The 23196-nt window shown below is 42.4% G+C and overlaps 4 protein-coding genes across 14 annotated transcripts; all 4 read left to right on the forward strand.

Annotated features, from left to right (window-relative positions):
* Positions 1-1319: 1319 nt before the first annotated feature.
* Positions 1320-5476, forward strand: LOC102703635 (factor of DNA methylation 1-like). 2 transcript variants are annotated; one of them, XM_015843024.2, is made up of 9 exons: positions 1320-1504; positions 2222-2295; positions 2381-2563; positions 2898-3055; positions 3536-3715; positions 3846-4064; positions 4163-4407; positions 4756-4808; positions 5162-5476. In XM_015843024.2, the coding sequence occupies exons 3-8, from the start codon at positions 2386-2388 to the stop codon at positions 4784-4786; spliced, it is 1011 nt and encodes a 336-aa protein (XP_015698510.1). In that variant the 5' UTR covers positions 1320-1504; positions 2222-2295; positions 2381-2385; the 3' UTR covers positions 4787-4808; positions 5162-5476. The 2 variants fall into 2 exon arrangements, with proteins under 2 accessions (XP_015698510.1, XP_006664124.1); XM_006664061.3 differs by having other exon boundaries at positions 2227-2295.
* Positions 5477-6243: 767 nt separating this feature from the next.
* On the forward strand, positions 6244-10715 carry LOC102712773 (factor of DNA methylation 5-like). Of its 7 annotated transcripts, XM_015843012.2 has the most exons (11): positions 6661-6701; positions 6846-6942; positions 7082-7152; positions 7366-7539; positions 7643-7848; positions 8205-8339; positions 8498-8689; positions 8814-9026; positions 9129-9373; positions 9998-10052; positions 10357-10715. In XM_015843012.2, exons 4-10 carry the CDS (start codon positions 7371-7373, stop codon positions 10005-10007), a joined length of 1170 nt encoding a protein of 389 aa, XP_015698498.1. In that variant the 5' UTR covers positions 6661-6701; positions 6846-6942; positions 7082-7152; positions 7366-7370; the 3' UTR covers positions 10008-10052; positions 10357-10715. The 7 variants fall into 7 exon arrangements, with proteins under 7 accessions (XP_015698499.1, XP_040385443.1, XP_040385442.1 ...); XM_015843013.2 differs by lacking the exons at positions 6661-6701; positions 6846-6942 and adding an exon at positions 6244-6332; XM_040529509.1 differs by lacking the exons at positions 6661-6701; positions 6846-6942 and adding an exon at positions 6245-6332 and having other exon boundaries at positions 7652-7848.
* Positions 10716-11949: 1234 nt separating this feature from the next.
* On the forward strand, positions 11950-15005 carry LOC102713040 (protein INVOLVED IN DE NOVO 2-like). Of its 4 annotated transcripts, none has more exons than XM_006664597.2 (6): positions 12089-12157; positions 12271-12735; positions 13169-13351; positions 13465-13674; positions 14300-14562; positions 14641-15005. In XM_006664597.2, the coding sequence occupies exons 2-5, from the start codon at positions 12280-12282 to the stop codon at positions 14558-14560; spliced, it is 1110 nt and encodes a 369-aa protein (XP_006664660.1). In that variant the 5' UTR covers positions 12089-12157; positions 12271-12279; the 3' UTR covers positions 14561-14562; positions 14641-15005. The 4 variants fall into 4 exon arrangements, with proteins under 4 accessions (XP_015698593.1, XP_006664660.1, XP_015698594.1 ...); XM_015843108.1 differs by having other exon boundaries at positions 14300-14538; XM_015843107.1 differs by lacking the exon at positions 12089-12157 and adding an exon at positions 11950-12012 and having other exon boundaries at positions 14300-15005.
* Positions 15006-18920: 3915 nt separating this feature from the next.
* On the forward strand, positions 18921-21075 carry LOC121056003 (xyloglucan galactosyltransferase KATAMARI1 homolog). The gene has a single exon (XM_040529634.1). The coding sequence runs from the start codon at positions 19226-19228 to the stop codon at positions 20816-20818; it is 1593 nt and encodes a 530-aa protein (XP_040385568.1). The 5' UTR covers positions 18921-19225; the 3' UTR covers positions 20819-21075.
* Positions 21076-23196: the final 2121 nt, after the last annotated feature.

A 23196-nucleotide genomic window follows, 5' to 3' on the forward strand; every position in this document is an offset into this window, starting at 1 on the left:
GCCGAGCAGTGTCCTGCTGTTCCAGTCACTCAGGCCATGAGTGAAGAGGGTAAGTTACCTTATCCGGCGCGAAAAACGTAGTAATATATTAATACATAATCAATTAATTTTTAATTATTAAAAAAATAAAAAAATATATTAATATGATTTTTTAAAATAACTTTTCTATAGAAAATTTTTATAAAAAATACACCGTTTAGCAATTCGGGAAGCGTGCGCGTGAAAAACGAGAGAGCGAACACAGCCTCAGTGGTAGATCCAATCACAAGCCTTTTTTCCCAAACATAACGGCTGGTTGGGTGGCTTATTTAGAAAAAAAGATAAATGGTATATTTATAAATGAAAAATAATTTATAAACTAAAATTTTTATATATGTGTTTACAGGGATCTAAAAATCAACACTAAAAAAAACTACAACGAAAAAACCTCAAAATCTACTCTAAATTTAATGTTAAAAATTTAAATTTTGGCTTTCAATCGAAAGCGAAAAGACGAAGGCTGAAAATTGATCGCAATATGCATGGCAGCATGGGCCCCTGGGGCTGGCTAGCACTCAGAAGCAAACATAGATGTGGAAAACGGGCGGCTGCTCACTAGTACTACCGCCATGTTTTAAGTCTATAGGACTAGTTTTAGGAGATTTAAATTCTGAGAAACTGCTCCTCGATAGCTAGTTTTTGAGAATCTGGAAAATCTCGTAAACCCAACTTCTCCAGGTTTTAGATTCTTAGTTTATTTTCCAGAATCTATAACTATATATTCTCATAAGCTGTGAACCGTTTGGGGCAGCTTTTGGAAAAAGCTGTAGCTGGGAGAAGTTACCCAAAGCAGGCACTTTAGCAAAAGCAAATGTGCACCAAAACAAAGCAGGTCTCAAAAATGTACGAGCACTTCTCTGGCTACCAAACTCATGGCAGGACACAGTACTTAGCAATAATAATACAAACACACCACCTAGGGTTTTGGTTTAGTTGAACCAGCTGGGTTCAACCAAGGAAGAAGAAACTGGAGACCGGCTGGATTGGAGCTGCTGGGGGAGATCAGGCAGCTGTCATTTGGGTGGGCCTGATGGGCTTTCATTTATATGGGCCTCGTTTATTGTTGGGCCGTAGCGGGATCCGCGCTAAGTTGGGCCGCCACGTGGAAGGCAGAGGCTGACACGTGGGCCCCACCGAGCACTCCCGTCTCCATGACATGTGGGTCCCACCTTCTGACACGTGGGCCCCGGGAATGTGGCGGTCCAGCCCGGCTCCCACTTCTTGACGCTACAGTGCGCACTCTACAGTGTTCATTGGTGATGTGCTCTTTCTCTCTCTAGGCTCGCACCCAACTCTCCCCTCTCTCTCTCTCTCTCTCATCATTGTTCAAGAAAGAGAGAAACCCCAAATCCCCCCAATGTTGGAGTGATTCCTTCCTTCCATCCAGCACCAGCTTGCAATCTCTGCAGCTTCAATCGGCTGGGACGTCTCTGGGGCTCTCTGCTGCTGCTGCTGCTGCTGCTAGGTCGCAATCTTGTTGCCCTGCATCCATCCATCTTAATTCCCTCTTTCTCCTTGTTCTTGTTGCTTGAGACGGTTTCTTGAGGTTGCAAGGCAGCCAGCTTTCCAGATTTGTGTGTCTTGTCTTCGTTTTGCGTCTGAGGTAGCACATGTAGTTTTTTTTTTTTTTTTAGTTTTGGCATCCTTTTTGGTGGATTCTTGGTTGGTCATAGGGTTTATCATGTCTAGTTCCTGCTTGTCCCGTTTTTTCCCTTGCAAATCTGTTTGATTTCCATTTAACCATAGTTACGGTAGTGCAGTCCTAAAAATGATTAATTTCATCTAGCAGAAACATTAGGTTGACAGTCACTCCGATGAAAAAGAGGAATAAAAAAGGAAGAAATTTTAGGCCCTCTAATGAATGAAGGGAAATTGTTTACTTTTCGAGGATTTGTTTTTTGAATTTTTGCTGTAATACTCTGCCTTTGTCAGCTATACTTCTATTTAGGTTTCTGGTGAATGAATCAAGACCGGGCATTGTCCGTATTGTTCTAAAAAAAAATGAAGGAAAATAGAATTTCTTCAGTACAGTGACGTGCAAGTATATTCGACGTTTTTAGGAAAACCCATTAGAAAAGTTGTAGCAACAAAGTTGTTGACAGCTGGAAACTGACATGTTATCTGTTATTTTGCTCATTAGATTTAGTGGAAGATCTCATTATGGACTAACACATATCTTCAGTTCAGGGAACACTGAAGATTGTCCACTGCCTGACGAGCTCCTCTGGTCTTTTTGTTGATCCTCCTTTTATTGAGGTGAGTCTGTTTATTTTCGGCCTATTTAGCAGATAAAACTGACAGATTGTATTTCTGTGATATAATCTTATTGTTGCACCCGCAGAATATATGGCAGAGCCTGGAGATGCAAACACAAGTGGTTTGCCTGCACACCTTGTTACATTGGCTTCAGATATTCACTCCAAGCTGAACTTCCACAAGAATGCCTACGGTGACTATATTGACATCCACAATTGCCTTCACAGAGTCATTGAAGAAAGGGGGAAGCTCCAGCAAGAACGGGAAGGTTAATACAGTTTCTTTTTCATAGTACCATTAATCTTTTATATCCATTGCATGCAAACAGTACCCATTCTGATCATAAATCTGTACTTATTGCGTATGTTGCATAAATACCAAGTATACATCTTTTAGCATGTCCTATGTCAGATCAAACCATAAAAAATGAATTATGTTAGCATAAAAGAATTGTAGTGAAAGCAAGTTTTCACTTCCTCTTCCTCTAAGGAAAGCTACATAAAAAGGGGCAGAGCTAATCCGTTTGTGTATTGTTTAGTCATTCAGTTCACTACAAACCTGGAAAAACTCGCATGAGTCTCACTTCTTTGTATCGTTGCCAGCGGTTCTTCTACTTGTGGCTGAAAAGGAGGAACTCATTAAAAAGAATGAGGAGCAGACAGCAGAGATTGAGTCTCTAAAGAAGAAACTTCAAGCAACTGGGACAAAAGATACTCATGAAGTGTGTGAAAGTGATTTTCAGAATAATCAGTCTGAAGGGGTACGCTAATAGTCAAACTTTCTTAGAGCAGTTATAGAACAATGTTTTTTCTGTTCTATTACCGTTTAGGAAGAGCCCAATACTGATTTAGTGGCTTTTACTGCTTGGGATGAATAGGATACCTTGAGTTACTGTCTATATAGAATCAGCAAAAAAATGATGTCTATTAAGTTATTATCTGTCCACATGAAGTAGTTTCCTTTAAGTAAGTGCAAATTTCTTTTATATAATGATCGTGCCTCTGCATAACTGATAAAGTAGATGGTTGCTTTCTTGTTTGGAATTAGTGGGGTAACTCCTAATCACCCAGAAGAATCCATGTTTCTTACATATTTTTCAGTTTTAAATCATAATGTCAAGTGTTAATGAATTTGTTTGCCAAACTTCTAAGCAATTTCTCTAGCTTTATATATATGTATTTTTTATTCGTGAGTCACATATGTGACATCTTGTTTGCGTCTTTCATCCCTGTGGAAGCAGGTACAAACAAGATCAATGCACAAACGTAAGCGCCAATGTCAAGGACATGCTAGTGAAAATGTTGATGGGCAAGAGCTTATGGAAGACCTGTCTGATACAAGTAATCTTGAGCAACATCCAAGCATTGAGTTTGAGGATTCAAGTAAGGAGATAACGAAAATCCACTCTAAGCTGATTAAGGTTCGATCTTATACTCATATCCATGACATATTGTAACACCCTGACAATTTTGGATGCTTCAAGTATTCTGATTGTAATATGTGAAGGGTGTAGCCGCATAGCATGTGACAAATGGAAGTTGGTTTTCCAGGGATTTCTTGAAATTGATAATGGCGGACGGAATTTTGGAATCAAGTATATGGGACAGTTGAGTGACAAGCCATTCCGATTGGCATGCGTTGAGAAGTTTGCTCTCAAAGAAGCTGAGGCAGTTGCGAAAGCCTCTGAGCTTTGCTGCTCATGGCAGGAGCAACTCTTGAACCCAGATTGGGATCCCTTCAAGACTGTCACTGTTGGAGATTTTTCTGAGGTATGCCATTTTGTTTGAAGCAGTGCCTTTCACTGTCCATAAGTTTGTGTTTCATCAGTTCATAGAGGTAATACATATTGTGCTACTAATGTGATTAGGACATCGTGGATACTGATGACGATAAGCTACAAGAGCTACATGCCACATTGGGTGAAGTGGTTTACAAAGCTGTGGTGAATGGACTATCAGAAATGAAAAGGTATTGCAGGCTGAGTGATAGAACCATTGTACCTGAGCTTTGGAATTTCAAGGAGAATAGGAAGGCCACTCCAAGTGAGTGTGTCGAATACTTGTGCAATCAAGTGAAGCTTCTCAGCAATGCAAAAGGCAGGATAAATCGCAGGTATGGCTGTTTGAATATATCTTTGAGAATTGACCTTATCAATTATGATGGTTAATCCTTCTACTTTCTAAAGATGGTTACCTGTAAGTTATAACATACACATCATGGATAGAAGTTGTAAGGAAAAACAAGCATTCCATTGATTCAATGCATTTTAATGAACATTTTATAGTCATGCATTATCAGGTATTACATTTGTTGCAGTAAAATTTGATGATAGTATCCATTAAAATAGCTTAGTGGGAAAAGGGACTTGACGGTGCATAGATTAGGTGTATTCTGTAAGTACTAGTAATTAAGGTGAACCTTCATCCAAGATTTTTAGTAAATTTGCTTGTCTATATGCAGGAAATGGGGGTGTGGTGGTGGAAGGAATTAGAAGACACTCCAAGAAAAGATTGGTAATTAGCTATACTTCAAATCTTATCATAAACTATCATGAGCTGCCAGATGCCAGACATTTAGGGAAATCAGTATACTGAAATGATTTGAGCTGATTTTCCAAACCTCTTTTTGAGCTGAAATTGATGCACATCACATGGTGGCAGAGTTTTTGCACAACTAGAACCTGTGGCATTACTGGCATTAGATGATGCTAAGTTTCCCACTTTCATAAAGATTGTAATATGTACCCAATGGTTTTTTAGCCAGGTTAAAAAAAGATCTTCTCTTTTATTTGTCATCTTATAAAACAAACATTTCAATGTCCTTCCCTAACATCTTAGGTTCATGCTTGCTTGCTATGATTGTGCAGGACACTTGTACAGCACTGGTAGTGACTAGCAGAAATACTAATTCATGTTGAAGACTGAAGCATTTGACCTTGCTAAGGAAGGAAATTACAACAAACTTATCAGAATGACTTAGGATTTCTCTCATGTACTTGTTAGAACCTTTTGCATCGTTGCTGGGATTGTGCTTTTGTTTGGAGCCTTCCTGCTCACCATGTTCCAAACTTGCTCCAGATTTCAGTATTCTGGTACTGTCATCAACTCATGCTCACTAGCTAGGTCACCTAAAGTTTGAAGCCTGAACTTTGGTATGCAATGTTGGGAAGCATTTTGCACCATGGCCGAGTTCTTCTCCCTCTCTTACTAACCTAGATTTCCTTGTTTTTCGTATGCACATTTATTGAATGGTTGAGCGGTATGTTTTTACGAAAATTTTCCATAAAAAGGTTCCTTTAAAAAAAATCATATTAATTTATTTTTCAATTTTTTATAACTAACAATTAATTAATCATGTAATAATCTATTACACATGTTTTCCATACCGGATAACGGAACTACAACCGAAGCTGCATACGTTGGAAGCATCACATTTTATCTCTATTCGTAATGTTTGTATAGATAATGAAAGTAAATCTGAATGGCAGTCATCTCTAAATCAGAATTGCTTTCGTAACATAACTGAACAGTACTGTAGCAAAACATCATGACTTAATGAGTCATGACTAAAATGTTGAACATCACCTCCAATAGTATGAATTGCAGATCATTACAAAATGGATGCTGAAAAGTGTTGTACTTTTGATGTGTCTCAAGTCCAACCCAAAATGAGCAGAGGAATCAATCCATGCAGTTGCTCCACCAATGACATGTGGGACCACTGACTAGTCTCCATCTAAACCATTTGATCCCCCTGTAACTGTCACTGGCCAGTGGACCATCAGCACCATGACCCACACAATCAGTAACTAGTAACTGAACCTGAACTTCCTAAATTTTTTCTCTTCTCACACCTGTAGCTACAGCCTACAGTTTTTTCACTGCAAGTAACTTCTGCATGATCCCGTGATGTGTGGTCCCCTGTCAAGTCGATGACATGTGGGTCCCACCTGGGGACAGCTGTACAAGCATACAAATGGTGGAGGGAGGAGTACTCTGAACTGCAGGAATTCACAGCTCCACTTCCACTCCATCAGTGTAAGTACATTTATTCTCTTTCTACTTTCCATGTGTGCAAGATGAAAAAAATACAATCTTTGAGCACTGCGTTTTTTCTTGTGTGTGTCCTTGTGTGCTTTGGATGTAACCATGGAAGTTGATCACATCTGGCTCTCTCTCTCCCTCTCTCATCTCACACACCCCACTTGATGTTTTGTTCTGTGGGCGACTCTTCTTGGTTGGGGGATCGATGATCAGACTCTCTCAGTACCCGGTTCTTTAAAAGATCGGTTCTTGATTTCTCTCCCGCTAGGTAGTAGTGTGGGACTCGCCATTTATTGTTGGGTGTCTTGGTGGAGTTTGATTTGATCTTTTTCTTCACAAGGATGAAACGAGCTTTAAAAAAAGGTTCCCTTTGCTCCCTGTCCGGGGAAGAAAAAACTTGTCCTTTCCCCTCTTCGCTTGTTCAATCTTTCTCAGTTTTGGAGGTTATTAGATTAGAAAGAAATTTCTGATTGTGTGTGTGTGTTTTTCTTTTTTTTTTTTTTGCAGTGGGTCCAGATTTTTCATTTCTGTGCTGCTCTGAACTCTGAAGGGCAAACTGCGGATCTCTCTGTTTCCAGTGCTAGCTCCTCGTAGTCTCTTCTAGGTTCAATGGAGTTCCGTCCGATGATTTTTTGCTCTAGTCAATTCCTTCTATGCAACTCCTGCATTCTTTTCAACTATAGTTTTGTCTGTGCTCTGTTAATTTTCTTTCTCTTATACCTACATTGTTTTAACCTTTGCAGATGGGGTTCAGGACTGGTGATAACTGGCTGCTGGTGTAGCGCAAGCGACCGTTGCTAATCCTGTTGCTAAAGTGAGATTTTTTACATTTTTGTGTCTGTACAAGTTCATGTTGCTGACCATTTTCTTGGACTTTTTGTGGACTGTTTCTTGGTGATGATGGTTGTGGGACTGAATTTCATATCTGTGTTTGCTTGCACTTAGATACTATAAGTATAATTTGCACATAAGTTGGGCAAAATTCAACTGACTCAGGTTTAAATTCTGTTGACTATTGAACCTGCAGGCAACATGGCAACAGGTGCAGGTGGAGATGTGGGTGGGCGCCTTGCGGCATTGGCTTCTAAGGTTGACTCCAAGATATATCATCTCAAGGATGTGTTGGTTGAGTACATGGACATAAAAAGTGTAGTTGGTGAGATGGCACAAGAGAGGGAAATGTTCCAGCACGAACAGAATGGTTTGTGACCTTCTCATGAGTAATGCTGCATTGTGCTTTCTCGATTCCACTGTTGAACTATTGTTTAGTAAAAATGTAAAATGTCATTTGTAATTTGAAATAGTTATGGCAGGAAACGAAGCGATGCTGGAGGCGATGAAGGAGGAGCTTGTGGCAGCAAACAATGAGCTTGTTGCCACAAAAGAGGATATTTCTCGGAAGAACCAGGAGCTAGAGTTCGTGAAGAAAAAGCTTCAAGAAAGTGAAGCCAGAAGCAATCAGGCTGAGCAGCAGAGCGGCATTGTTGCTGAACTTATCCAACCAAGAGGGGTAATAATCTATAGTTCCTGCCTCCAAAGAACTAATAATTTCTTATTGAACAACCATATTATGCTGTGAACTTCTTTTAATTTTTCATATTTTACCATGCAACCTAACTCCTCACAAATGTCTATATTTTCCCATATGCTTTCACATACTAAGAAATATAATTTTCTACTGGTAAATTCGTAACTAGCCATTTTGCTTGGAGTACATGAATAGCACATGTTTTGCCTTTTTGTCATGATTAGTCTTTGTGGTACCAAACTTCTAATATTTCTATATGTCCATATATTTCTGTTACTGCTAAACCGTTTTCCTCACAGAACCGTAGCAATCTTATGGAAATTCTATCATGAAAGCAGGTGCAAACAAGATCAATGCAAAAGCGCAAAGGGTCATTCCAAGGACCTTCAGGCTATGGGGCTGATGACCAAGAGAATACAAGTCAAATGGATGTCCAATCTCCGGGTCACTTGAAATTGATGACAACTCCTGATGTATGGAAATTTTTTTATAACATGGATCATCTCAACTTGTGACATTTTCATTCTGTTCCTATCAAATCTATTAGCTAATTATTTGTTGTTGTAGTCAATTTATGTTCATTGTTTTCTCTTGTTGGGCTATATTGCTTATAGAAATATCAATATGAAAGCAGGCCCAGAAAAGATCAGTAGAGAAACAGAAACAATTATCTCGACGGCTTCTGTATGATGCTGGTGAGCTTGAGTCAACGGAAGGACATCTTAGTGAAGAGCTAGTAAATACCCCAAATGCCGGCCAAACCTCAGGTGTTCTGGTGAGCAAAGATGATGACCTGGAGGCCATCAGAGAAGAGCTGATCAAGGTTGAATCATACTCCTAGAATTTTGCATATGACATTTGTAGATATATACTTCCTAGATTCTTTTATGGTCAAATTAAAGTGTGACATGAAGGACCTGAATGTTATATGCTTGTTGCTGTTCTAGGGATTTCTTGAAATTGATATCGGTGGACGGAAACTTGGGATAAAGGAAATGGGAGAACTGAATGAGAAGGCGTTCCAGGCTGCATGCCTTGCAAAGCTACCTCCAGAAGAAGCTGGCTCGGCATCGTATGAATTATACTCATCGTGGCAGAAGCAACTGAGTGACCTAAGCTGGAATCCCTTCAAGAAGATCACAGTTGACGGTGCTTGTAAGGTATGGCATCTTTTCAAGGGGTTCATGGTACTACCTAACACCTTGTGTTTGATACACTGTCAAGATTAATAAGCTGAAATGATGTTCTGCTTGCATGATCAGGAGATTGTGAATGTTGATGATGCCAAGCTGCAAGAGCTGAAGAGCGCGTGGGGAGAAGGCGCCCACAAGGCCGTTGTGAATGCGCTAATGGAGATGAAAGAGTATAACACCCTAGGTGACAGAAGCATCGCCTATGAGCTGTGGAACTACAAGGAAGGGAGGAAGGCCACCCTACGTGAGTGTGTTGAATACATTACCAAACAAGTGAAGCAACTCACAGTGACCAAGCGCAGGAAGACTCGCAGGTATGATATGATCCATGCTTTTTTAATCTCTGACCGATTTCATACATTCTGTGCTTTGGTAGCAATTGTTTATATAGTAACAAACGTTGAATACAAAATCGTTGATAGGGGTGATTAGCTGATTATATCATCAGGATGATCAACAATCTTGTTTGCATGGAATGTAATCAGCGCTAACAAGATTGTATCATCAGAAATTCACTAGTTGTCAGTTTTTCATCCTTATGTAGATGGAAGTTTTTTGTTTTTTGAAAACTATCAGGTGGTAGTTTTTTTTTAAAAAAAATATACTACCTCTGTTTTCTTTTAAATACCGTTAGTTAGTTCAAAAATGAACTAGTCAACATCATTTATGAAAAATGGAGTATATATATAAGTAGCATGAGTGGCACCTCCAGTTTTAGGCCTTCAGCTTGCTTTGACGGTGTTTAGTCACCTTTTTTTTAGATAATGGATATTCCGGCTTTGACTTCAAAAGAAGCTATAGAAGGCTGAAACATGTGGCCATTCTTTTTACAACCAAGTGTTTGATGACCGAATGTGATATCAAACATTTCAACCTATATGAAACACTTGCCTTCTCCCTCATAGAAAATCTAAAGGAAAATGCTTGTCTGGCTGCAGGGAAAGGTGACCTGGTGGCACCACAACCCAAGAGTGTTGTTGCAAGAATGAACTTGTAAACTTCACTTCAGTTTCTTGCTGCATGATGTTGTGAATTTTACTACTATATCTTTCTAGGAAGAAAATACCTGAGTCCAACTTTTCTGTTAGTAACTAGAAATGAGACTGTTCAAATGCTCATTCTTCAACTTATGCTAATGGAGTCCCCACACTCCCCCATAACCTTGCCTTACTTGATGTTCATCCTAGTTACCACAAATCCATTCTCCAGAACATATTATGTCAATTTTCGACCCATTTATATTTTTCAAGGAGGTGTTTATACATTGAGCTCATTTTGCCATTTGTTGTTTCTGCAGGTGGTGACGGGTGAGGGCTGAAATATGTGCAGTTTAAGACTAATCCATGAAGGATTAGTACAAGAAAGGAACTCTTAAGCTTCCTTTTATCTGTAAAATATCATGATTAGCAAGTAGGACCCCTGAAGAACCTGACTGTATCAAGAAATGGATGGAAAACTATGAACTTTTAAGTGGTAAACCTGTTTTTGTTTGTGGAACCAGGTTGTGGCCTATGACCACTGTACTGCCTGTGCAACCAGTATAACAGCTATGCACAGGAGACCTATGATTAACGTTTGACTGCTTTGATGTTACTGTTAGTGATCGATGCTATGAAGAACAGCATTTTCATCTATATTGATGCCTGAATTAATCTACCTTGAAAGTCATTGTGACTGTCTGCATTCTGCTTGGACTTGGACAAAGGATTTATATTTGACAAACATGGCATTTTGTACTTGGCTCCAACTACATAAGGGATTAAGGGGTGATTGAGCAAATGGTATATTTGCAAACAAAAAAATTATAAATAAAATATTTATATATGTACTCTTAAATCTAAAAGCTAACGCTGAAAAAATAAATTTTAATGAAAAGACATCAAAATTAACTCTAAATTTAAGGTTAAAGATTTAAATTTTAGCTTATAAGCCCATGCAATTTTTCCTATGATTGTCAAAGGAGAATGGAAAATGCTACACATACAAACTTAGGTACGATATTTTGTACGATCAAACAACTACGGTTCGCAAGGAGCTCACGGCGTCCGTGGCAGTCAAGAACGCTCTGAGTAGTGAAGGAAGGATCCATTTCAAAACGTTAGTTATCGTACAAACGTAGTAAAGAACCGTCGTACGTATAGCACGGCTCAAGGAGAATAGGAGGAAATGAATCGTTTCCTATAAAATTCGTAAGTTCGGAAGATGCCCGGAATGGAGGGTGAGATATTTGGTAGTACACTCCTGCTGTAAAAAGACAGGAAAGTAGGAGTTGTTCATAATTCAATCATCCATTTTTGGCAACATTGCATTTCCACATCCATTCATAATATTGTGAATGGTACCAAGTACCAACCCAGCAATCGTTGACATGGCCCCACAGGGCAGCCACTGAGATATTTCTGAGTGCCGACGGTTTTCACGCAGTAACACCGTCACTCTCTCCACCCACTGCGCAGTCACTGGCATATGGCATCTGCGCGCCATTTGTTTCCCCTCCTCTTTAGCCCATTTTTTTTTCCGAACATTTATTTGCACGTTTGTTAAATTACTAAATGTTATATTTATTGAGAAAAATCTATATAAAAATTTATCATATTTTCTTTCTAAAATAGTTTTTAAACTTTATTAATTCCATTGTTTACACCATAAATAGCTCTGGGTTACGATTATAATCCAAAATTTAAACTTTTAATCTTAAATTTGGATTTGATTTTAAGGTTTTTTTATCGAATTTTATCTTTCAGTTTTGACATTAAGATCACTCAATATATATATATATATAATTTATTTATAAAATATTTTTTAATAAATATGCTGTTTGGCTTTTTCTTTTTACATCCTAAATATGACCCCCTACGTTGTTTCTCCGCGTCCGGCCCTTCGTCTTCTTGCTCAATAATCAGCACAACAAGATGCTCCAGAAGTTCTTGTAGACTCAGAGCAGAGGCTGCTGGTAAGAGCAAAGATCTGATTATTTTTTACTCAAAATCCAGCCCTTTTATCTCGTTTGATCTAGCATTCATTTCCAAGACTGTGTTGCTCAGGTTCCTTTTCTTAAATCAAATTTGGTCTGCGATTTTTGAAGATAGAGAGAGCAAGTAAGCCACTAGGCTATTGATGAGAGTAAAAATTGAGTACTTTTGTTCTCGCTCACCTAAACTCTGCATTTTTCTCAGTAGCTTACAAGAATATATATTTTTTTCTTTCCAAGAAAGAATCCATGGCGGAATCAAGAAACGCAGGCGATGATCTCGGCGGCCGCATGCAGCTGATCTCGTCGAAGGTCGAGTCCAAGATCTTCTTCCACAAGGACGCCATGGTGGAGTACGTGGAGATCAAGAAGGTGATCGGCGACCTCTCCGAGGAGAAGGCGAGGATGGAGCAAGAACACCACGGGAGGGTGGCCAAGGAGCTCCTGGAGCCATTGCAGGAGAGGCTTGATGCAGCAAACCGGGAGCTTCTCAGTGCGAAACAGCAGATCGTGCAGGTCAGGGAGGAGCTTGTGGCAGCCAAGCAGCAGCTGGGCCAGAAGAATGGTGAGCTTGAGCTTTTGAGGAAAAAGATTCAGGAGGATCATGAAGGCAACACTGATGTTCTTGAGAAGACCAATGCTAAAGTTCATCATCAGCAGCAGCAGCACCATGATAGCTCTCCTGAACATTTCCAGTCCAATGGGGTAAAGTTTCTAGATGAACAGCTTGACATGAGTTTGCATATTGTTGTTTGAGTCTTTCAATAGGTACTAGTATAGTGAAATGGCCAATTCGTTCCAATTTGATGCATTGGTGGATAGAAACACTTACAAAGCACAAGATTTTTCTTTCTCTCCATTTACACCCGTGTCAATCTTTGCACACCATACACCGAAAGTAAAGCCAGCATCTCTAGTAGAACACATACCTGGAGATATTGTCTTCTTATAGGAGCATGAGCAATTTTACGGTCATTGAGTAGGTACCGACAGCTATTAAAATTTTAGTGTAAAATTTGGTATCTTCTAGTACTTAAAGTACCAAGAGGTACCAAAATTTACATAGAAAAGAGTGGTACCTACTGGTACCTTCTTAAGTACTGTAAAATTACTCGTAAGTGTATTGCTATGGAAACAGGTGCAGACAAGATCAATGCGTAAAGGGGAGAAACTGTTCCAGGAATACTTGGGTTATGGTCGTCTCGAACATGATCTGAATGCACGGTGGTCTGGTCGACAACAGCTGATTAAAGATACAACTATTGGCCGCCATGCAAGCAGGGATGATGACTTGGATATAATAAGAGAAAAGCTAATCAAGGTTTTTTTTTTTCTTCAGACTTCAGAGCATATGCAATCTAGTATCTAGATTTCTGAATAGTTGAGTTGTATGAGTAATGCTGACTTGATGTTATGCTATAATTGGTGTCCCAGGGATTCATTGAAATTGATGCTGAGCATCATATCGGAATAAAGGAAATTGGGGTGTTGAATGATAATCCATTCCAATCTGCCTGCGGTGAGAAGTTGCCACCTGAAGAAGCTGATACGGTGGCTTCTGAGATGAACTCCCTGTGGCAGAAGCTACTCAATGACACAACCTGGAATCCCTTCCACACAATCACAGTTGACAACGATCGCCAAGTAAGCCACCAGTGGAGAGTATCATGGGACATTTCAGCATTTTTTAGATAATGGATAGAAATCCAGGCTCTATATTCATAAGCGGATATATACAGCTAAAAGATACAAGAATACTTAGGCTGCGTTTAGTTTCCAAAAATTTTTGAGAGGGAGGCCACAACGACCGTACGGTCACACATTTGAAATATTAAACGCAGTCTAATTACAAAACAAATTTCAGATTCCGCCCAGAAACCATGAGACGAATCTGTTGAGTCTAATTAATCTATCATTAGTACATGTTGGTTACTGTAGCACTTATGACTAATCATGCTTAAAAGATTCGTATCACGATTTTCTCTATAATTGTGTAATTAGTTTTAATATTCATATATATTTAATGCTTCATTTAAGTGTCCAAAGATTTGATGTGATGTTTTTGGGAAAAAGTTTTGGAAACTAAACAGGGACTTAGACTTCACTCCATGTCTCAAAACAACAACAAAAAAATCAAAGAAAAAACTAGAAGACTAAGCTTCAAGTTCCTAAGCCGCCCTTTCACAGAGAAAAAACAGTTCAGCTTTTGTGTAACCATTTCATAGATAAGTAGTTTACAGATTTTCTTTTTCACTTCTTGTGTGACTAGGTAGAGGTCATAGACGCCGACGACGAGAAGCTGAAAGAGCTTAATATGACATGGGGAGAAGGCCCTTACAAGTCTGTCACTGATGCATTGCTGGAGAGGAAGGAATACAGCATCCAGGGACCGGGCGTGTTCGATCTTTGGAACTACAGGGAAGGGAGGAGGGCTTCTCCTGGAGAGTGCATTGAGTATATCTTTGATCAGGTGAAGCAGCTCAAGCAAGCCCGTAGAAAGTCTCCCAGGTACAGTGCAGACAGAGCATAAATGTGAGTGATTCTGCACTTGTTACAGCACTGAAGAATGCATCGCATGTGTGCTTATGCCTGCGTCTCATCGCTGCACAGGTTGGGGGCGTAATGTGTGTTGAATTGTTGACGATCTGACTGCTGATCTGCTAAAGTAGCTTAACAGTGGCAAGTAGCAATGAAGGAAATTAGTATGTGTGGTCTCTTGTTTCAGTTCTATGTATGTTTGACATGAACTCGCTGAGTGATGGAACCATGGAGCTGCTTCATTGTATGGGTGGCTGATGAAGAATTGTGCCGTCACAGGAAGCTCTAAAATAAATACAGCATGCTATGAACTTTGTTTGTATCATCCATTTCATGGTAGCACTAACTAGAACTGTGATGTTTCAGTGCTTCCAAAGTTGTGAATGTTTATTGCCCCCAAGAAATCTGAATGTCAACTGTGAATAAGTTGGGAGAGCCGCCCCTAAACCATTTGTGTTATTTTTTTGAAACGAACGCCCCGGTTAACCGGTGCTTTTTATATCCTTGGCGCCACAGTACCGCCACGTTCTGAGTTCCTCTTTGATTTTCTCCCCCAGCAATCTTTGTGACAGCTCTTGCCCCTGGAAGATTCTTCTATTTCTTTCGCACCATACGAGTATATGGATTGTCTTTAGACCCTTGGTTGTTTCTTTGCTTCCTGCATGTGTTGTAATACTCCACCAGCTCAGTAGTGTCTGCTCTGGATCGTGTGTGTGCGCCGTCCAGTTGTGGTTCATTTGATCCTCCACTGCCATCCAGATTTCTCGCACGAAGCAACAATCGTTGAAAAGATGCTGTGATCGAGGTTTCCAAATTCCTATAGCAAAGCTGGCAGAAGTATCTGTTTGGCCACTCCCTGATTTGCAGGCGGTCTGCTGTCCAGAGCCTGTTTTGCAAGAGGAGCCAAATGAAGGAACTCACGCTCCAGAACGCTGCGCGGTCAGACGATCCGAGCCATGTACGCTGATCTGGCCGTGTAGGTTCTTTTCTCTGCCCATCTCCAGGATATGTTATCCTCTACTCCTTCCCTTAGCTGTACGTTTGCAGCCTCTAATCTAATCTGTCATTGATTTCAAAGAACTCATGAACTGTTGATTGGTTCATATTGGCTGTGAATTCTTGAACCCATTTGTCGTCTGTGATTGCCGAGATAGCTTTCTGCTTGCAGCATCTGTACAGCGCCCGCGCAACTTCCATGAGTGGCATGTTTCCGATCCAATTGGGCTCCCAGAACTTAGCTTTCCGCCCGTTACCCAAAGTTACTTTTGTTGCAATGGCGAAGAGGCGTTTGTCAGTGTCATCGGCCATACCTATCCACGGTTTTGCCGGGCGGGCATTCCCACTCGTACCATAACCAGCGCAATCTCAGTGCCCGCGCGAATTTCTCCAGGTTTAGGATACCCAAGCCGCCAAACTTCACACTATTAAATCCTATGTTTATAAGTTTTTGCGATATCCAGTTCACCACCCTGCCATCCTTGCTCTTACCTTGTCCACCAGGTTGTTCTTCTTTAGCCTTCCGGTTGTTAGTGGCACTCCAAGATAAGTAACCGGGAAATTCATTCTCTGAGCTAGATCAACTGCTTCACACCTTATTGGTACAACCGAGCTTTTGTTTAGATTGACAGCTAGTCCTGTTGCTTCTCCGAAGTGCTTTAAGATATGGACAAGATTATCTGTGTCTTGTTTTGTCGGGTTGGTGAAAACAGCGACACTCTGAACTTGGCTGCGCCTGTTGGGATTGGCGTTGCTCTGTTGCCTTGTCGATTGCCAAGTAGGGCGATAGCGGGTCTCCCTGTCGCAGGCCCCTTGTGTGCACTACACTTTCACCCGCAATGCCGTTTAGGCTGATCTTCCAAGACGCAGATGATAAAAGGAGTGAGTGATATCCAATCCCTCCACCGTGCACTCAAACCTCTCCTCTGCAGAAGTTCCATCAGGTAATCCCAGGATAGTGAATCGAAAGCTTTTGCGATATCCAGTTTAAAGAAACAAGTCGGCTTCCGTTGCATGTGTAGCAACCTCACTAGGTTCCTGACAAGTGGTGCGGTATCCCTATAAGTTAACTTATGCCTTCCCGAACAGTTAGACGGTGTATTTTTTTTTAAAAAAATCTATATGAAAGTTGTTTGAAAAAATCATATTAATCTATTTTATATTTTTTTAACAATTAATAATTAATTAATCATGTACAACCTATGTCCCAAAATAAACGAATTTATGAGTTTTTAGATAGAATTTTTGAGTCTTCGTCTTATTTGAAAAATTATGATTAATATTTTTTGTTATTATTACATGATAAAACATGAACAGTACTTTACATGTGACTAATATTTTAAAAAATTTTAATAAAATTTTCAAATAAGACGGATGGTCAAACGGTCTATACATAAAGCTCAGAAATCTTTTTTTTTAAGATGGAGTAGTACTAATTTATTACTATGTTTTTCACGCCGGAGAAGTTAACTTATCCCCTTACCCCGAACGCGGCCTAAGTTCTAATTTATGTATAAGAACCACATATATAAACTAAAATGAAGCTATAATGCATTAACTTATAAATTATTATGTGAATGGTACTCCAATTAAATCCATATAAATCACAGTACTTATAAACCATTTTTTACGCAGCGTACAACACTGAGTACGGCGAGGGGGGTGGGGTTCTGCCGGCGGCGAGATATGGTGGCCGCCATAACTCTGACATACAGGAAATTGTCCTGTATGCATCTCCTTTTTATAAAAGTACTCTAAGCGTGTGATATCAGCCCTTCCATTTGTGTGGATAACCTCAGGGAAAGGACCTTTGAGATCGATTTTGCAACAGAATGTATCAAGCTTATAGGCCGATAGTCTGTTACCTGCGCTGCCCCTTCCTTCTTCGGTATAGTTCTGCACAGGACGGAGCCAGAAAATTAATTCATCGGTGCTATATTTAACAATAGATTTCTCCGGAGATCGTTAGGTCGCCTGATCCCTATGCATTACTGTAGCACACCACCTGGTTCTACACTGCTGAAAGTTCAAGGCCAGTTGAATTGTCTATTTCTGGGATGCAGCTATGTTTTCAATGGGTTACTTTAGACCTGAACACAGCATGGTTTGGCAAGCATTCCGGTATGATCATTCTAGTTCACTGAGATGTGGGTGTGCAGCATGGCCACCCAAAGCTCATGGATTGTTGCTTACCTGGTACAAACAATTTCCACCTGGTGAGTTCTTGGTCTCTGTTGAAAAGATATCAGACTCTAAAAATTAGAAGAGAATATCCAAGATACTGCTATAGTTTTATGCACCTTACAATCAGTTTAATTTCTTTTAATAATCTTCACATTTTCCACCATCAATGAACATAATCTCCAAAATTCTTCTCCATGAAACAATTGAATCAAGAAAAATATCTAGTACTACCTCAGTTTTATTATGTAAGATGTTTGACTTTTTTATTACAATGTTTGATCATTTATCTTATTTTAAAATTTAGTACAAATATAAAAAATGATAAGTCGTGCTTAAAGTTATTTTGATAATAAAGTAAGTCACAAGCAAAATAAATGATATTTCTATAATTTTTTGAATAAGACAAATAATCAAAAATTGCAAAAAAAAGTTAAACATCTTACATTATAAAACGGAAGGAGTAATTTCAATTAACAGCTAATTTCGACGCATTCATAGCAACTTCAAGATTGTCAGAAAAATGTCGATTACGATGAAAATAAAGTACAAATAAAAATCACATTGAATAAATGATGCGACAAAAACACTATGGAAACAAAAAATATATATAGTTTCAATGACTCAGCTATGGGCGGAGCAACATATAGGGAGGGGGTGTCCAAGAACCAGTTCAGAAATTCTTCTACATGCAATCCATCTATTTTCATCATGCGTACACTTTTCTCTGTCAAAATCAGCATCTGCAGCATGCTAAACTTAATTCAAAGGAGAGTAAAATAAACGAGTGACACCCTCTCCTTTTCGTGGTAGCTCCATCCCTAGACTTAGGCTAACTATCATCTATGCAGATCATATTCTTTTCCCGTGAGATTTTCATATTCTCTAGATAATCTAATTTTACGATAGCTATTAAGTGCATAAACTATTAAATTAATACAACAAGGTTAGAATATATCTTTAGAAATGTAACATGGAACTTCTATATAGAGCCTGTTTTCACAAAGCACAACATTTCAGAACTTTCTAAACGTGTACACTATAATGCATTAATCCATAATGAACAATGAGAAAAGAACATAGCCATATTTAGCACCGGCGATTTGTACGTTTGCATGCGTCTCAAGCCTAAAAAAAACCACTCCAATATCCTGCAAAATGATCAGTCAAAAATCTTGGGTGGTTAACCGATGACCACATGTCTACCATGAAAACACCTACACGAAAGCATTAATTAATTCTACCTGAAAAAAAAAGATTAATCCAAAATGGGAATTAATCAAGGAGGATCTGCAATAATTACGGAGAAGAATTAATTCGCGTCGAGTTAATTGATCGATGCATGCCGCCGGGTTGATTGATCCATCGAACAGCTAGCGAGGCGATGGAGCGCGCCGCGACGAGCTCGCCGACGGCGGAGTAGGCGACGGCGCGCGCGCGTCTTGCCGTGATCGGCGGCCGCCGGCGAGCGGTTTCGCAAATGGATGGTTTGCATTTGCATGGATCGATGGCGGTGCTCCGGGCGGCCGGGAGGTGCCTCCTGCCGCTCGTCATCCCGGCGTCCTGCGTCCTGTGGGTGCTCTTCTTCTTCCCCTCGCCGTCGCCGGAGCTCGCCGTCCGCCGCGAGAGCTTCCAGCCGACCGTTACGTTGCCGGTGCAAGTGCGGCGCGACGTTGGCATGTCGCCGCCGCCGCCGCCGCCGCCGCTGCCGGAGCGTGGGGAGATCGTTCACGCGTCACCTCCGCCGCCGCCGGCGCGTCAAGAACATCCGGCGAGGAGGGCCGACCGGTGCGCCGGTCGGTACGTCTACGTCCACGAGCTGCCGAGCCGGTTCAACTCCGACCTGCTCCGCGACTGCCGGTCGCTGTCGGAGTGGACGGACATGTGCCGGCACGTCGCCAACGCTGGCATCGGCCCGCGGCTGACGCGCACCGGCGGCGTGCTCCCGGCCACCGGCTGGTACGACACCAACCAGTTCACCCTGGAGGTCATCTTCCACGCCAGGATGAAGCGCTACGGCTGCCTGACCGCCGACGTGTCCCGCGCCGCCGCCGTCTACGTGCCCTACTACGCAGGGCTCGACGTCGGCCGCTACCTGTGGGGGTTCAGCAACGGCGTCCGCGACGCTCTCGCCGAGGACCTCGCCGAGTGGCTCCGGTCGACGCCGGCGTGGGCGGCGCACGGCGGGCGCGACCACTTCCTCGTCGGCGGCCGGATCGCGTGGGACTTCCGGCGCGAGGACGGCGGCGAGGGGAGCCAGTGGGGAAGCCGCCTGCTCCTCCTCCCGGAGGCGACCAACATGACGGCGCTCGTCATCGAGGCGAGCCCGTGGCACGCCGCCACCGACGTCGGCGTGCCGTACCCGACCTACTTCCACCCGTGGCGCGCCGCCGACGTGTCCGCGTGGCAGCGCGACGTGCGCCGCGCGCGGCGTCCGTGGCTGTTCGCGTTCGCCGGCGGCGGGCGCCGCCGCGGCGACGACCACCACCACGGCGGCGGCGGCGTCGTCCGCGACCGCATCATCCGCCAGTGCGCGCGCTCCCGGCGGTGCGGGCTCCTCCGGTGCGGCGCCCACGGCCGGCGCGACGACTGCTACGACCCAGGCAACGTCATGCGGCTGTTCAAGAGCGCCGCCTTCTGCCTCCAGCCGCGGGGGGACTCGTACACGCGGCGGTCGGTGTTCGACGCGATCCTCGCCGGCTGCGTGCCGGTCTTCTTCCACCCGGGCTCCGCCTACACGCAGTACCGGTGGCACCTGCCGCGCGACCACACCGCCTACTCGGTGTTCGTCCCGGAGGACGGCGTGCGCAACGGCACGGTGAGGCTGGAGGACGTGCTCCGGCGGATCAGCGCGGCGAAGGTGGCGGCCATGCGGGAGCAGGTGATCAGGATGATCCCCACCGTCGTGTACAGGGACCCCAGGGGGCCGTCGTCCGGCGTGCCCAGGGACGCCGTGGACGTCGCCGTCGATGGCATGATCGAGAGGATCAGGAGGATCAAGCGAGGGCTCCCTCCCGGAGGCGAAGACGACGGCGGCGAGCATCGGTGGGACACCTACTTCGACAAGCAGTGATGTCTTAGCTCATATAGTGATTTTGTAGGGAGAGAGATGTATAAAAGGATGAATAAATTTCAAAAAAAAAACTACTTCGACCCAACTTTAAGAAACTAATACATAAGATTTATATCATAAAACTTTTATAGATCTGATACCAAATTTATCATAGAATTATTTTAGATCTTGTATCTCACATATAATTTTGTGGTGAAGATATCAAAGAAATTTTAGATATGCAGCGCTTATAAAAGTTGTAAATTAATGTTTTGTGATACCAGCAACGTCATTGTTTTGGTTTTTCATGAAAAAAGACCAACGCTATATATATATGTTTTTAGTGATCTAAAAGCAAAGGAAGAAAAACAAACTACGGCGGAAAAAAACTCCAAAACCAACTCTAAATTTAATATTAAAAAATTAAAGTTTGGCCTACAACTATAAGCAAAATCAAAAGGATAGGGCGTAATGTCTTTATGAAGAAATTAGTGCTAAATCATTATGCAAACTTTTAAATATATAGTCTTGTGATACTTGAGGGTCAAAATGTAGTTCCGTGAAATTTACTAATAGAAAATAAAACAAATGGATTTGCTTAAAAAAAAACTTTGTGAAGGAATAAATTTGAGTTGAGAATGATGGTGGTTTGTGAGAAAATGGACATTTGGCCACGTTCAAAACGCAGTTTCGTCATAATGCCATTTTAAAAACGCGTTTCTTTAACATACCATCTTGGAGCGAACACTTACCGTCATTTTGCTATTTTTCTCATTTTATTCAATTTCTCAATTTTTTTGCCTCTTTCACCGGATGGACTGACCAAATTGCCCCTGGTAGGTCCGTTGAAAGCAGCTGGCCCGACCGAGCCAGATGAAGAGGAGAAATTGAGAAAAAGAAGGGGATCGCTTGTGGCTAGGTCTTCGTCGTCAGCGGTGCATCACCATCGTCATCGCCTTCATCCTGCGCGTGCTCCACTCGCTGCCGTCTGCAACCCCCAGCCACCACCATGCCGAGCCACTAATTGTGCTGTTCTTTCTTTCAAACAACATGCAAGTGTTTTGTCAGCATATATATCAGAAGAGAAGTGTTTTGTTGTTTCTTCCAAACTCAGTTACAGTATTCAGGATTTGCACCGCCACCTTGTATGTATATATTCAGGCCCAGTTCAACAAGTTTGCACCCTGACACCAAAAAATTTGCTCAGGCCACAACTCTAGGATTGTTATCTCTTCGTGTGACAGATGAGAATGATGGCGGGAGGGGAAATGTCGCACGCGGTAGGGGCGACAACGACATAGTAGCTACACGGTGGAGTTGCTACGGTGGTGGGCTTGCAACGGCGATAACGGCGCAGAGGAGAGCTGGGGAAGACGTCGAAGGAGGAAGACGATCCTGACTGAAGACGATTCAGCAGCTCAAACCGACCCAGGGGCAATTTGATCGGTCCATCCGATAAAAGAGGCAAAAAAAAATAAGAAATTAAATAAAATGAGAAAAATAACAAAATAACTATAAGGCTTCGCTCTGATATGGCATTTAAAAAAACTTGTTTTTGGATGGTATTACGACGAAGCCGTTTTAAATGTCCATTTTCTCGGTTTGTGAGATGGGGGTGCGGCCGTTGGATGTAGCACCAATGGTACATGTGTCCGTCTCCGAGCCGTCGTCACCCCCGCGTGTGGCCGCGCACCGGAGATCCACCGGCCGCCTCTCCCCCGCCACGCCGGATCAGAGGCCTCGACGGAGCAGCACCACACCACACTACACCACGACGCCCATGCCCCATGGCCTCTGCGGCGCTGGGCGCGCCAATGCCGGTGAGGACCTCCGCGGCGGCGGCATGGCACCGCAGCCCCAGTGACGACGGCGGAGTCGAGGGTCGTCGGCGGCACCAGACTCATCCCCCGGCCCTCCCACAAGGATGCCGCGGAGGCGCCTGAGGCCGGCGTCGAAGGGGCGGCCGAGGCGACCGTCCTCCTCACCGCCGGTCCGGCGGACGGCGGCGATGATTCCTTCCTTCCTTCCTTCCTCTCCGGGTGAGACAGACCGTCGCTCAAATGCAATGCTTAAATCATCAGAAATGGGTGAGACTGGAAGCTGAAAGAGATTGGGAGGGGTTAAGAAATTTCAGATCTTGGGAATGATTTAAAACATTTTTCGATGAATTTTCACAAGCAAGATCTGAAATTGACTAGATGGTTTTGAACATGGAAAAGAGATCAAAACCTTTGAATATGAAAAGAGGAAAATTTGGTTGTCACGTAGTCATATATTGCCGCTCTTTACAATGTTCTTCAAAAATAAAATGAAACCAATTTTCTCGTAACCGAATTCAAGTCAGTTTGGGGCAGGTCCAGTTTGCATTGTCTTGTCTCGCATTCCATTTTCCAGCAAAA

Source organism: Oryza brachyantha, chromosome 12 (assembly GCF_000231095.2).
Source record: "Oryza brachyantha chromosome 12, ObraRS2, whole genome shotgun sequence".
Classification (NCBI taxonomy): Eukaryota; Viridiplantae; Streptophyta; class Magnoliopsida; order Poales; family Poaceae; genus Oryza; species Oryza brachyantha.

Excerpts from the sequence above, each read along its gene's own strand:
- LOC121056003 (XM_040529634.1), top strand. The coding sequence starts at position 19,226 with ATGGATGGTTTGCATTTGCATGGATCGATGGCGGTGCTCCGGGCGGCC.
- LOC102713040 (XM_015843107.1), top strand. The coding sequence starts at position 12,280 with ATGGCGGAATCAAGAAACGCAGGCGATGATCTCGGCGGCCGCATGCAG. Across the intron at positions 12,736-13,168 it reads AACATTTCCAGTCCAATGGG|GTGCAGACAAGATCAATGCG; the intron begins GTAAAGTTTCTA and ends CTATGGAAACAG. Across the intron at positions 13,675-14,299 it reads CAGTTGACAACGATCGCCAA|GTAGAGGTCATAGACGCCGA; the intron begins GTAAGCCACCAG and ends TTGTGTGACTAG.
- LOC102712773 (XM_015843013.2), top strand. The coding sequence starts at position 7,371 with ATGGCAACAGGTGCAGGTGGAGATGTGGGTGGGCGCCTTGCGGCATTG. Across the intron at positions 8,340-8,497 it reads AATTGATGACAACTCCTGAT|CAGGCCCAGAAAAGATCAGT; the intron begins GTATGGAAATTT and ends TCAATATGAAAG. Across the intron at positions 8,690-8,813 it reads TCAGAGAAGAGCTGATCAAG|GGATTTCTTGAAATTGATAT; the intron begins GTTGAATCATAC and ends TTGCTGTTCTAG.
- LOC102703635 (XM_015843024.2), top strand. The coding sequence starts at position 2,386 with ATGGCAGAGCCTGGAGATGCAAACACAAGTGGTTTGCCTGCACACCTT. Across the intron at positions 2,564-2,897 it reads GCTCCAGCAAGAACGGGAAG|CGGTTCTTCTACTTGTGGCT; the intron begins GTTAATACAGTT and ends TATCGTTGCCAG. Across the intron at positions 3,056-3,535 it reads AGAATAATCAGTCTGAAGGG|GTACAAACAAGATCAATGCA; the intron begins GTACGCTAATAG and ends CTGTGGAAGCAG.